This window comes from Bactrocera dorsalis, chromosome 5, assembly GCF_023373825.1.
Source record: "Bactrocera dorsalis isolate Fly_Bdor chromosome 5, ASM2337382v1, whole genome shotgun sequence".
Classification (NCBI taxonomy): domain Eukaryota; kingdom Metazoa; phylum Arthropoda; class Insecta; order Diptera; family Tephritidae; genus Bactrocera; species Bactrocera dorsalis.
In genome coordinates this window covers 65,529,141-65,543,646 of record NC_064307.1, presented here as the reverse complement: position 1 = coordinate 65,543,646, position 14,506 = coordinate 65,529,141, and the positions used below count along the sequence as shown (strand labels likewise).

General features: G+C 37.5%; 1 protein-coding gene and 1 long non-coding RNA gene across 5 annotated transcripts in view; one reads left to right on the top strand and one right to left on the bottom strand.

Moving 5' to 3' along the window:
* LOC125778611 (uncharacterized) overlaps window positions 1-14,187 on the top strand; it is a 97,702-nt gene extending 83,515 nt beyond the window's left edge. Inside the window, exons 2-5 of one of the 4 annotated variants that reach the window (XR_007422814.1) lie at window positions 6,938-7,233; window positions 12,959-13,110; window positions 13,176-13,550; window positions 13,664-14,187. This is a non-coding gene — a long non-coding RNA (uncharacterized LOC125778611). Of the gene's footprint in view, window positions 1-6,937; window positions 7,234-11,877; window positions 12,606-12,757; window positions 12,838-12,958; window positions 13,111-13,175; window positions 13,551-13,663 lie in introns of those variants that run through there. The other 3 variants (XR_007422815.1, XR_007422816.1, XR_007422817.1) reach the window with 3 other exon arrangements.
* LOC105227863 (uncharacterized) lies at window positions 2,166-3,580 on the bottom strand. Its single transcript, XM_011207399.4, has one exon. It carries the CDS (start codon window positions 3,519-3,521, stop codon window positions 2,451-2,453), a length of 1,071 nt encoding a protein of 356 aa, XP_011205701.2. The 5' UTR covers window positions 3,522-3,580; the 3' UTR covers window positions 2,166-2,450.
* Window positions 14,188-14,506: the final 319 nt, after the last annotated feature.

Here is a 14,506-nt window from a genome sequence, read left to right as displayed (position 1 = left end):
TGACATGGTCACAAAAAAGTGGCAAAATATTTGTCACCTAAGTATGTGTTGAAAAGTAAAATAAATGTTATGCTGCAAGGTCATCATCAAGGGACAGCCGGTGCTACTTGTGCGAGTGTTGCCACATTGCTCGAAATTTAAAGTCATATAATATTTGTTTGGATTGTTTTACTGGTAACCATCAGTCCAGTGGAAGTAGAATAGGCAATCGTGTTTGGAGTGGATCTTGCCATCTCTGGGTAGTTCAGTTGAAATTAAAATTATCTTCTCCTTCTTCCTTTTCTTCTTCTTTTTCTTCTTCATTGCCGTAGACATCACTTACCCAGTTATAGCCGAGTTTACAACAGCGCGCCAGTCGTTCTTCTTTTCCGCTGTTTGACACTAATTGGAGATTTCAGTTAACCACGACCTTCTCCACCTCGACCTCCGATGGACAAACGGTTGCTAGTAAAAACCGGAGTGGAGGTCTTCCCCTTCCTCTGCATCTCCTGGCTGCAACAGCATCGAGTTTTCTCAGAGCTGGAGTGTTTTTATCCATTCGGACGACTTGACCCAGCAAGCGTACCCGATATCTCTTAATTCGCTGAAATATGTCAATGGCGTCGTGTATGTCTCATAAAGCTCATTGGTCCCTCGACTGCGATATTCGTCGTTGACAATTCGCAAAGACCCATACATCTTCTGCAGAATCTTTCTTTCGAAAACTCGTAATGTCGACTCATCAGATGTTTCCATCGTCAATGCTTCTGCAACATATAGCAGGACGGAAATGATGAGGGACTTGTGGAGCCTGTGTTCATAGTAGCACTTGTTGGCAAGAGTTATTCCACTTTGGATTTCGAGGCTGAAGTTATTGTTGGTGTTAATACTGGTTCCAAGATCGACGAAATTATCTAAGACTTCGTTATTATGATTGCCAACAGTGGCGTAGTTGCCAAGTCGCGAGTGCGACGATTGTTTATTTGATGACAGGAGGTATTTCGTCTTCACTACCAGAGCCATTTGCTTCGCTTCGCTGTCCAATCTGGAGACAGCAGAACTAACTGCGCGGCTGCTATGGCCTATGATATCGATGTCATCGGCGTACGCTAGCAGTTGTACACTCTTATAGAAGATTGTACCCTTCCTATTTAGTTCTGAAGCTCGAATAATTTTCGCCATGAGTAGATTTAAGAAGTCGCACGACAGAGAGTCGCATTGTCTGAAACCTCGTTTGGTAGCGAACGGATCGTAGAGGTCCTTCTCGAGCCTGATGGAGCTTTTGGTATTGCTATCAAAATTATCTACGGTCCCAAAATTGGAAGAGACTCTAAAGCCGCCAAAATGCAGTTCTCGAACTCAAAATAGACTTCAAAGGGAACGAACTGATGATATCTCGGTGCTGGATCGGCTAGAGTTATGTTTTTAAAACGCGACCGAAGGCCGCCATTGCAAAAACGAGTTATGCGCGAAAGAATTGTTGATATCCCGACATTGGATCGAATGAGAAAAGAAGTGCTAAGCGAAAAGGATTGATGTCATCCCGGTGTTGGATCGCCTGGGTTAAGTTTTAAAGCTCCCCCCAAGGCCGCCACAGTAAAAATCAGTTCTAAGCGAAAGGATTGATGATACTCTGATGTTGGATCGGCCAGAGTTATGTTTTTAAAGAGATCCAAGTAAGAAATTGAGGATATCTCAGTGCTGGATCAGCCAGGGTTATGTCTTTAAAACACGACCGAAGACCGTCATTGCAAAAACGAGTAAACAGAGAAAGAACTGATGTAAAGCCGACAATGGATCAAAAAAAAGTTCTAAGCGTAGGAACCGATGAAACTCCTGTGTTGAATCGACCAGAATTATTATTTTTAAACGCGAACATAGGCGACTAATGAAAAAAGGAGTGCTTTTGGTACTTAGAAATCGAGGATTTGAAGGATAATCCCTAAAATGCAACACAATGTGGCAACTCTATCAGTAAATTGTCTGTTATGTGGATAAACTTTTTATCTGGTGATTGAGTTTGCGGTTGCAGCCATGCATGTCGACACTGAGGGTCTGCGCATATGCAGGACGCTGTCGACACCCGAACGAGTTTACAGCAAATCCACTTTGTCGTGGCGACATACATAGAAAATGAAATTTCTATTTCAAAGTGAAGAGCTAAACTAGCGCAAACTAAATATTTGTGTAAGCCAATAAGATGCGCGAAATTGGATTCAGGCGGTTCCCAGGCGGTGCTGAAAGCAAACCAACTGAAAACACATTTTGTAGTTATATTAAAAAAATAATATTCGTCTATATTATAAAATCGTTACTTTACACTTTGGATTGGAATACTAAGACTATTTGCGCAAAGCATGAAAAGCGGCGTTGCGACGAAAGTGAAAAAGAGGAAGAAGAAAGCAAGAAACTAAAACATGACATTAAAATTAGTTTAACAATAACTGCTTGCCACGATCCACGCCTTCCGACTACCAAGCGTGCACGTAGCTGGTGGTGAAAAGCAGCGGTTCCTCAAAATGCGACGGCACTACTTCCACGGAGTGCACAATGGGCTGCAAGTACTCCTCGCTCTCAGCATGTGTGAAACTGCCCAGATGCTCCAGGTGCTCGACATCGCTGTCGACGAGCACATAGTCAGCCTCGGTTTCGATTAGTACAGCGGTCGCGGCATTATCATTATGTGGCGCTGGCGTCTGTTCAGCAGCGGCTGGTTTGGCGGCCTCTTCGTCTTTCTTAATCTCCTCCTTATCCGCCTTTAACACCTCATCGCTCGGTGTGGGTGCAACTTCCTGCTCATCTAATTTTGCTGTCGTTTCGTCCGCTGGTTTTTTGCCAAAAATTGCATCGCGTACACGTGTGAGGAAGCTGGGTTCTTCAGTGGCGCCTTTTGTGTCCTGCTCTTCACTTTCCGCGCTCGACTTGTCGTTGTCACTTTGGTTCTCAACGCTCAACTCGGTGGTGTCATCCGTGGATAGCGCGGTGTTGATATCAACATCCTCGGGTTCGGCAATATTTTCCTCTTGCTCGCGTGCCAGTCTTGGTGTGCTCAGCAACAGCAGTTTGGACGACTTTTGTGGTGTGCCTGTGATTTCCACGCTGCTGGCTGGTATGCTCTGTGCAAGATCAGCAGTTTCGTGCGCATTGACTTTGATCGTGGCAGCTTCATCTCTGCTGAGTGCGGCTTCAGTTTGCGCTTGCTCCTCTGTTTGCGTGTCAGCCGTCTCATCTTGCTTTGGTTCCTCAGTTTTAGCGTCGACTGTGTCCAACGTGATTTCTATGCCTTCGATCGTGTCCGGTGCCGGATCTAAGGAGGCAATAGCAATCTTCACAGTGGCATCTTCATCTCTGCTGAGCGCCACTTCATCGCCAATAATAATATCGATGGTTGTGCTCTCAGGTTGTTCGCTCCCGCTGGCTTGTGCTTCTGTTACTGGCGACTCAGCTAGCTTTTCAGCGCGTAGCACACCCGCTTGTACGGTTGCCGTCGTATACAAAAGGATACTCAGGACTGCGTAAACAACACACACTTTGTGCGACATTTTGTGCTAGTTTATTGGTTATTTGTGTAGACGCTTCAATTTCTAGTTATGAACTAATTTTTAATACCAAATAAACTAGTATTTATATCGAAAATTTACGCAACGATTCTGTTGTTCCCCACCGACTGAGCTGAGCTGGCGAACGTCGCGTAGTGTCACACAATGTACATCATCCGACGCGAGGCTAACCCTGACAGTGACCAATGGGGATTTTTGTTTTGATTTGTTATGGAGTTCCGTAGAACCTGACGATTGTACGCCAGCCCGTCATCAATATTCTCAACATTACTGGAACATTTCTGTACTTGTGTGTGTGTTTGTTTGCGTAAATTGGCAGCTGAACGCGCTTTGTCACCCGCTTGCCGGAAATTGTAACGCACTTTTGAGTGTGTAAGTGTAGCGCAATTGGCGCTTATTAGTATATGCTTTTTCGCTAGTAAACTCACCTATATTATTCACTTATTTACAAGTACAGGCAGGAAGGCTTCCACTGGCTCGCTTACAATAACTGGATATCTATATGAGGGAATATGTGTTGGTTTATTGAGAGATGAACATTTAAATATTAAAAACAACAAAAAGCGTTAACTACGGTTGCACCGAAACTATATACCCTTCACACATACAAAAACTTACACACAAAAACTTGATTTTGAATGTTCAGTTTGTATGACAGCTATATGCTATAGTGATCTGATTTGAATAATTTTTTGAGAAATTGTATGACTGCTTTAGATAATAATTCGAGCCGAATTTCGTGCAGATATCTCGTCAACTAAAAAAGTTTTCTGTATAAGAACTTGATTTCGAAAGTTCGGTTTGTATGGCAGCTATACGCTATAGTGCTCGTATTTAAAAAATTTTTTGAGAGATTGTATGGCTGCTTTATAAAATAATTCCTGCCAAATTTCGTGCAGATATCTCGTCAACTAAAAAATTTTTCCATACAAGAAGTTGTTTTTGAAAGTTCGATTTGTATGGTAGCTATACGCTATAGTGCACCGATCTGAACAATTTCTGCTCAGATTATACCGCTGCTTTAGATAATAGTTTGCGCCAAATTTCGCGAAAATATCTCGTCAGCTATATGCTAATGCTTTAGATAATAATTATTGCCAAATTTCGTGAAGATATCTCGCCAACTAAAAAAGTTTTGCATACAAGAACTTGTTTTTGAAAGTTCGATTTGTATGGCAGCCATATGCTACAGTGGTCCGATTTAAAAAATTTTTGTCAGAGATTGTGGCGTGCTTTTAGCAATAATTTATGCGAAATTTCGTGAAGATAGCTCGTAAACTTAAAAATTTTTCCATACAAGAAGTAGATTTTGCTCGTTGAGTTTGTATGGCAGCTATATGCTGTAGTGGTCCGATCTGAAGAATTTCTGCTCGGATTATACTATTGCTTTTAGCAATAATTTATGCCAAATTCCATAAAGATATCTCATTAACCAAAAAAGTTTTCTTTACAAAGTTATAATTTCGTTCGTTCAGTTTATATGCCACCTATATGCTATAGTGCTCCAATATCGTATAGGGTATATTGAACGCAATTTTTACATACCAAGAATTTAATAGAATTTCTGAGACTTACTTGCTTCCAGTCGACATCGGTTAAAGTGTTTGGCTGCTGATGGTCACCTTAACGCGCCGGTCGTTTACACCCAGCGTATGTGCGGCGATGATGAGTAGTTCGTTAGCGCTTATTAATTTTCATCACGTTTCCAATAAAGCTGTGACCGCAAGTATGCGTATCGCAGCTTGCCAAGTGAAACGAAAATTCAGGCATATTAATTACTACAACAAAATCGTTACAAAAATAGTTTGAGTTTCCAAAAAACCTATGTTTTTAAGGCGTAAAAATGATACAATATTCTTCTTCTTCTTTTTTGGACATTTTTTTTTTTAAATATTAGCATGCCATAAATAAGTAAGCACGTTTAAAATGCATTTCCCATTTGCCGTCCAGCTGCTCGATAACGCAATAAAAAATCCTAAATTATCCAAGTGCTCGTTGCAACTCTGGCATGGCGGCCTGCCGACCCATCCGACCCAAATGCAATTCAAATGCGTTTCCGCGTCACTTCTTTCCATTTCATTTGGGTTTTATGTGTGTCACTGTGGGAGATCAACTCCCAAACGCCGTTACTACGTCCCCCCATCCAACGATGAAAGCTCACTTGGGTCTCTTACTCGCCAGCAGCAGCTGCAGCATTGTGCCTGGCACCGACGGCCCTATTTGACACTAACTTACGTGTATGTGTGATTTTATTTGCACGCTTTATTTTGATTTCTCTTTTTTTGTGCAGTATTTGCTAGCCAACCACCTTTCCTGCAACCCATCTACACCAGCACCACCACCACAGCGCTCACAAACGACTGGATGGAGCCTTTTTCGTTAGCTTGCTTTTTGTATTTTTCGGATTGCCCATCGCATTAATGCCAGTTGACCGATTTGTTGTCATCGCTTCATCGTAATATCAGCTCACTAAGCTCTCGTTATTTGCAACTCCATGCACTTGTGCCGGCCCACAGCACTCCACAAGACCGCCTGCTCATACGTTCGCCCGCCAACAACAGCTTGTCGCTGGCAGTATATGCAGCACTGTGACTCCTCACTTTTCAGCTGTGCAATCAAGTGAATAGGGCCTGCGGAAGTGGACCACTTCAACACCCTGGTAGGTGTGCCGCACGTTAAAACGTCCACAAGCTAGGCGTTCGAAACTCGTTTAAAGTGGACGCTTCATGCTACTTACATATATCTTTACAGCCTTACATACACCACAGTTTTCATTCATGCATTAACTCTTACTTACACACACAGACACACAACGATGCTTAGTATATACATAAGCACTCAGCGGTAAGTGTCCACCGCTTTGCTGTCTGTGGTGGACCTAAACTTGATGCGCTCCTGTGGACTGCCATATGCAATCGTGCGTTAAACTTACGACCTGTTCGCCAAACTCTACTCCATTTTGTCGCCAGCTCGTTCCCTGGCTGGGCTGGAGCGCGCTCATTCCACTCTCCAACTCTAACGAAGTTGGTTATTGCTGTGTGTGCATTCGTCACTTTGCTTTTTGGCATTGCATTCCTTTATGTGCAGTTTTTCCCATTTCTTCAGCAATATTTCTTCGGCAACTTTCTTCTTGTTCTTCTTGTCCATTTTAGCCTTTTCCACTTTTATAAATTAGAATACTTTGATTTGTTCATTCATTTTGGCGCTGATTTCTTCTTATTGGCGAGCGAATTCTTGTATTTTTGCTTTTCGATAGTTTTGCATTTTCCCCATTGACGATTTAATGGATTTTCACTATTTCTTTGTTTTCTGTTTTTGTTGTTTTTTCTTTTTTACTTTTGTTTTTGCGTAGTTTTATCTGCTAACGATTCTACATTTTTTCTCTGTGTTTTTCACAGTTCTAATGTAATAAAAGTTTAATGCATCGATAAAGTGGAAATTCGCAATTTTTCCTTGCCACCGTCAGCCCGCCTCGGCGCCGCTCGTCAAGTTTTCGCCTGAAAACAAAAGAATCTGCAATACTTACGCTTAATGTTCGGGGATAACGAGTAGCATAAAAAATGTCGGATTTCAAGTTGGAGCAGCAAAGATTTATTCATGGACGAGTGATGAAGTACAACGGTTGCGGCTGACTGCGAAATTATCTACGTGCGCAGAGCGGATGGGGCAGAGCGCAGCGGCTGCGGTAGATAGTGTGAGTATTAAATTTGAGTTTAAACAACCGTTTTTATATGAAGAAATAGCAAGATCTTTGATTTTATGAGACGATTTTATACTCAATAATATTTTTGTGAAAATCTGAGGCCTTAAACATAATTGCGGAAGCTAGAAAAGGCTCAGGTTGCTAAAGGCTTCATTTTTGCGAAATTATTTAGTAAAAAAAATTTGAATTTTGGAATTAAATATTGAAAATCTCATTTTAAATACACGATCTTGAGTTGCTTGTGATTAAAATATTTCCATGATTTTAAGGTTAAAAATTAAAAAAAAAATTTTAAATATTAATTTTTGAATTTAGACTTTGCGAAAAATGAAAACTATATGTTTCATGCAAGAATTATGGTATTAAATTTTTTATACATTTTTCATGCAAGTATTATGGCATAATATTAAAATTTTTTTTTTTATTTAAATTAGTAGTAAAAATTGAGCACTTAATTTACTAACTCAAAATTTTTGGATTGAAAAATTAAACTTTTCATTCTTTGATTCCGTTGTTGGAATTAAAATATTAAAATCAAATTTTTAATTCAGATGTTGTGATAGTTGGGATAAAAATTTCAACTTTCTTAGTTTTCTATTCACTATTTGGACTTAAAAAATAGTTTTTAATCCGGTTTTTGTGATCAAAAGTTTTTTTTTAATTTTAAACCGATTTTTGGGACAATTTTTTTTCCTAATACCAAATTTTTTTCTAATACCGTATTGTGTTTATTTTTTTTCTATATTGCTTGGAATTAAAAATAAAAATTAAAAATTAATATTTTTTTTTAAATTGTTTTTTTTTTTTAATAAATTTCAATTTTAAAAATAAAAATTAAATTTTTTTTATTTTTATTACGGTATTTGTGATTAAATTAAAAATTAAAAATATTTATTTTTCTTAACCGATTTTTTTTCGACTGACTTTTTTATTTCTTAATGCCGTATTTCAGTCTAAATTTTTTTCTATATTGCTAGAAATTAAAAATTAAATTATTAAAAATTAGTATTTTTTTAATATTGTTTTTTTTTAATAAATTTCAATATTTTTTTTAACCGATTTTAATGACAATTTTTTTTATTTTTATTACGGTATTTGTGATTAAATTAAAATTTAAAAATATATATTTTTCTTAACCGATTTTTTTTCGACTGACTTTTTTATATTTTAATGCCGTATTTCAGTTAAAATTTTTTTCTATATTGCTTGGAATTAAAAAAAAAAAAATTAAAAATAAATATTTTTTTTTAATAAAATTTAATTTTAAAAATAAAAATTAAAAATATTTTTTTTTAGTATTTTTTTTTAACCGATTTTTATGACAATTTTTTTTATTTTTTAATACCGAATTTGTGATAACATTTTTTTACAAAGTTTGCAATTAAAAAATTAAAATAGTTTTTTTTAATTAAAAATATATGTATATAAATTTAAAATATATAATAATATAAAATATATATTAATATATATATATATTTTTTTTAATTAAAATAGGATTGTTTGAAACCCTTTTTTTGTACCATTATTTCAATTCGTCTAACGTCTATTTCTGATAATATGTAGTGTGTCTGCATGTCAAAAATGGGTAGAATCGGATCAATAATTTCCTTAATCGCCATGTACCTAATATAAAAATTTTCGAACTTCTAATTAACTCTATATCATATACATATATGATGTTTGTGTATCGGCCAATGTGGAAGGAATTTAAACCACAAAAAACTACCCAGAAATTGTATATAAAACGGAAAATATTTAATTACTCTTCAAAATTTATTATGTCGCCTCCAAAGTAATACTCAACAGATGTAATACACTTATGCCAACGATTTTTGCAGTCCTCGAAACACTTTTCATAAGCACTTCTTGGAATGAACTTCAGCGTCTTCAGCGAATTTCGTTTTATCTCTTCGATCGACAGAAAACGGGTTCTACGCAGCGGCAATTTCAGTTCGGGGAACAAGAAAAAATCACACAGAGCAAAATCTGGTGAATACGGTGGTTGATCGATTGTATTCACTGCGTTTTCGACTTTAAATTCGGCCACGATCGTGACTCGGTGCGATGATGCATTATCAAGGTTTAAAATCCATGAATTGTTTTGCCATAATTTCGGCCATTTTCGACGAATGTTCTCACACAAATCTCAAAAAAAAAAAAAGAACTTCTTATTGACCACCTGTCCTTCCGGAACAAATTTATGATGTACCAAACCACGAATGTCGAAAAAAGACATTCACTTTGATTTTTGAGCGACTTTGGCGTGGTTTTGTTCCAATGATTGTTGACTTGTTCGCATGTCAAACTCATAAACCCATGTCATCTCATCTCATCGGCAGTTGTAGGGCTATCCATGTTATGTTGGATTGGAACTCGCACGATCAAGTTTGTCAAAACCTATTTACGGTACTCTTTTTGAAAAAAAAAAATCAGCTTTCGGGGCGAGTCGTGCCAGCAGACTCTTCATACCCAAAATATCAGGTCAGTTGTGTAGGCCACGTACTCTAAAGACTTTACTTGCGCACTCCTGTAGCTTTCCAACTAATTTCACTTACGAGAAATCACTTTACCAGCACATGCTATGAAGGTTCCAGATTGAATTTATTTAATAACGTTTGAATTTCTTTGGTATTAAATTGAAGTTTGCTTTTTATTGACAGAGCCATGAGCCACTAAGCCTATCTTACTAACCTAATATCACTAAATGGAAAGCTTAAAGTATGAGAAATTACTAAAGACCTGGATCATATCGTAGTTTTTGCCATCCTAGACAATATTTGTAACCATAAACCGATCATTGCCCAATGGAATACAACTACATACATATACATTAACTAAGTTATTTGATTTCGTGATGTTATCAAAGATAATAATTTCATAAACATTTATTCCCATTAGTGCCATTAGCGGCTGTCATTACTACGCGTTAGCATTGATAACGTCGTTACTCGGTCTGCTAAGTTTGTTAGTCAGTAGTGTTGTTGCCGTCATCACTCTCACTTTTTTCACAAGTTACTCTAAAACTGTTTTAAGTAGCAGGCTCACAGCAATGCCAAGTAGTGAGAGTGACTAAATGAAAAAGCACAAACAAATGCCAGCGTTGGTCTCAACACAAGCCACACAGCATATGTAGAAACTTGGAAGCTTTAACGCAAAACGCCGAAAGCAACAACCAACCTTGTTGTTGTGCACATGTTTTATGACGTTCAGTTCCGTGTGTTGTACTAAAAATTTCGAAATCACACACGAAAACGAAAACGAAAACCTTATCAACAATCGTCATGAGAGTGATTGAGACGGCAGAGCGGCAAAGAGCCAGTAAATGGTGAAGAGCAAACAAAAACAAGTGTTTGATAAACTGCGATCAGTATGGGAAATATGGACACAAGTGGCGGCACGTACACTCGAAAATATACAGACTTACTCATATACATACATACACATATGTAAATGAGAAAATGAGCAAATAAGAAAGTAAAGTTGGAAATATGGAGCAGTCAAAAATTAGTGTAAACAAGTAAGATGGGGTTAAGTTCGGTTGCAACCAAACTATTTATACCCTAGGAATTAGCATTAAACAAAGGCGAGAAAATACTTTCAGGTGTTGAAAAAGTTTAAATTAAATAAACATGTAAGGAAGAACGAGTATGAAGGGGTTACATGGGTTTCCTCCATTTTTCTCGTGTAAAAAATTAAATATTTTATTAGAATTTGTAATTGTTACAAACATACACTATTAACAAAGAAATTGATTCGTCCAAGTCTTTAAGAATTGTGTCAAGCAGCTGTGTAAAATTTTATGGAGATGTTCGAGTAGTTCTCGAAAAATTTTGCCAATTGACTTCAAAAACATAGTTTCCTGAAAAATGGATTTAAAGACGTCACGGAGCCTTGTTAGCCTCGAGCGCACAACTCCTCCAAGCTGTATCTTCGATTACTACGCAAACTTACGTTGTCCGAAAAATTCACAAATTGACGTTCATCAAAAAACATCTTCTCAAATGAGGCCCATTTCGGGCTTAATGGCTTCGAGAACAAACAAAATAATCACTATTGGGGTAAATCAAGTCCTCTTGTGGTACAAGAAACGCAATTGCATCTCCCATAATATGAGCTCTTGAAAAGTCTCAAAATTCGACGTTTTCAAGTTTCGTCTAGACATCCTGATCATTTATATATATATATACGTAACTTCATATCTATCTCGTTTACTTTTAGGTCATTCAAACAACCATTAGATGCTCAAAACTATAATACCCTGTAGTAAGATTTTGCCAGAGTATAAAAGCCAAAGACGAATTTACCATACTCAATCTGAATAAATATTAGCTACAAAAACACACGGCATTATTTGGTGAGTTGTATTAATATACAAAGTCGCATCAAATTACCTGCTACCACGGCGCTTCTGCACTCTCACACCCGCTGAGTGAAGTTTTCGCTACGTTGCTGCCAAAATTTCGGCTCGATTTCCCTTGCTTATGCGGCGTCACTCAAGTGACCAGCCGTACGACCTTGTCGCTCGTTTGCATTTCACAAACATATCACATACAAACGCGCACAAACATATTTGTTGCTTTGTTTTCGCTCTGCCCTCACATCTCACTCACATAATTTCACTTGCGTTCTTCCATTTCGCTTTACCTGCACTCACCTACTTGTGTGTTTGTTTGTGTATGCACATTGACTGGCGACGCGTGCATTGTCTGACCAATGCCAACAGCAACAACACCAAAAACATACACACAAATATTTCCATTATCGCTCGCCTTGGCTTTTGAACCGCTACGCGCTGTCGCCATTGTGACGTCGCGTCACTGCTCTTTCGAAAGTTATTTGCTGAGCGCTTTTACTTATACTTGCGGTTCACAGCACACGAGTGCTTTCCATTCGCAGTGTCGGTTGGTCGCTGGCAGCCATTTGCTGTTTGCCTGTTAAATAAAATTTATAATTTAATTTATTTAAAAAATTATTTCAAAAGTAAACATTCGACGGTGAAGATTCCATCCGCCTGCAAAAACAGCAGACAGACGCAGACATCGTGTGGACGCTGCATGTTGGTGGCAGTAGGTTGTTGTTGGTTGCCGTATGAGGTGATGAGGAGCTGATGCCAAGTGCTGCATTAATTTTAAAATTTTTGTCTGACACTGTCAGCGGTGTTTACACTCATTTTCAAGTCGCCAAGCCAAGGCAGCACAGACGGAGTTAGAGTTTCAGTCTGGCAGTAGTATTTGCATTTGTCTTCTTGCTTGCCTTGCCGTCTCTCTGTCTGCAAAGCCGAAAATTCGTCAAGTAAATTTTATGAAAAGCCAACACAAAATGGCATAGGCTGTGCACGAGTAGCTGCTAGGAATTGTGTGAGTGTATGTGTATAAGTGAAGAAAATGTTATTTTAATTATAAAATGTTTCGAGTTTAAAGCGGAATTGCGACTGACAGCCATGGCATGGCCGTATGCATTGTTATTGCAACGCTTGTGCGGCTGAGCAGCGAGTAATGTGTGCTTGAGAAGGGAACACACGTGGCCCTTGCTTCTTAGAAGATTCTCGATTGATGCCTAAAAATTCGAACAAATATTCAACTTATTTTTGATTTAGTTTCGAACATTTTTTTATATTAATTAAATTTTATAAATTTATTTTTTGCTATTTGAGTTGTAGAATATTTAATAGAACTAAAATGAAACAAAATTACAAATATTTTTATGCTTTTTTCAGGTAACAGACGAGGCTGGATAATTTCTGAAAGTAACAAAAAGAAATTAAACTGGCATGCAACTCATTGGAAGCAATAGTTAAAATACCAACAATGGAAGGAAAAATTATTTACGACGAGCTGAAGTTGGGAAGCGGAGTGGAATAGACAATAGGTTGTAGCATATTTAATAGAATTAAAATGAAACAAAATTACAAATATTTTTATGATTTTTTCCAGTAACACACTCGAGTAGATAATTTCTGAAAGCCAAGAAAAATCATCTTGAAATGAAACTCATTGGAAGCAAAGGATTGAATAACAAAAATGAAAGGAAGAACTATTTATGAGCGATCTAAAATCAGAAAGCGGAGAGGAAGAGGAGGAAGAACGGCGTGGTTTAATTTTTAAAGGTTGCGGGCTTATAGCTCGACTTCCAGCAAAACTACGCGCCTTATAGAAAAAAGTTATGTGTCAACATTATTGTTAATGAGAAGATCTACAACTTTGGTATGAACATCTTTTAAGGATAACATCACAATTTACATACATATGTGCAAAATGCAAATAATCCAGCTTTTGGGTGTTTTTATGGCGCGAATTTCATACTTTCAGGTAATTTGATGCAAACTTATCTTTTTATAATTGCCAATGATGGGATATTTTTTTAATAAAACTAATTTATGTTTCCATATAATAATACAAATATCATTTCGCTTAAATTTCAGATAGTTGAAAGTGAAGGCAATGATGCTGCAGTATTTCTTCTACGACAGTCGGGTCTAAGTAAGCGGAACAAACAACCAAGGAGTAACAACTCGGCAGCTTGCTTCGAACTACTTCAGGGTGCTTCGAACGACTTCAGCATGCCTCGAATTACATCAGCAAGTTTTCTGATGTTACACAGCAGCAACTATTTCTGCTTATTCAAAGAATACAAATAAGTACATAAGTATATAAGTATATAGCACCGCTTCCATGACAGTCGGCGCTACGTAATCGGCAGGGACCCGGATTTTTATCATTTTTGTCCAACCAATGATTGTCATCTCAGCAGCATGCCTCCAAATCACTTCAACGATGTTTCGATTACTGCTACAGGTACAAGCTTTTACTTCAAAGCGCTGCACTGGTGTACTGCAAACCGAAAAACTTACAAAAAGTGATATTTTTAGACTGCTATTTCTTACTTTTCAAACATTATTAACATATAATTACAATAAATTCTCAATAAAAATAAAAATATATTAATTATATCATCTAAAATGTGCGTTTTATTTATCAGCCCATGAAGTGTAAACATATTTTTCATAAATTGCATTGTTAAAGCAATAAATTCTAATCTCTAGTATGCTAACGCTAAAAGTGCTGCTAACATTAATAGTGCCAGCAACATTAACATTATCAGTAGAAAAAACAGTGGTCGAAAAATGTTGCGGATTTGCACAGCGCTGCCCGAGTTTTGTGCTGAAAATTGCATGCGCGTCCCAGGAAATGTACTAGGCGCCCAGCATGCACCAGTAGGTTGATGTTATGTTAAATAACATATTATGTTAATATAACATTAGCAT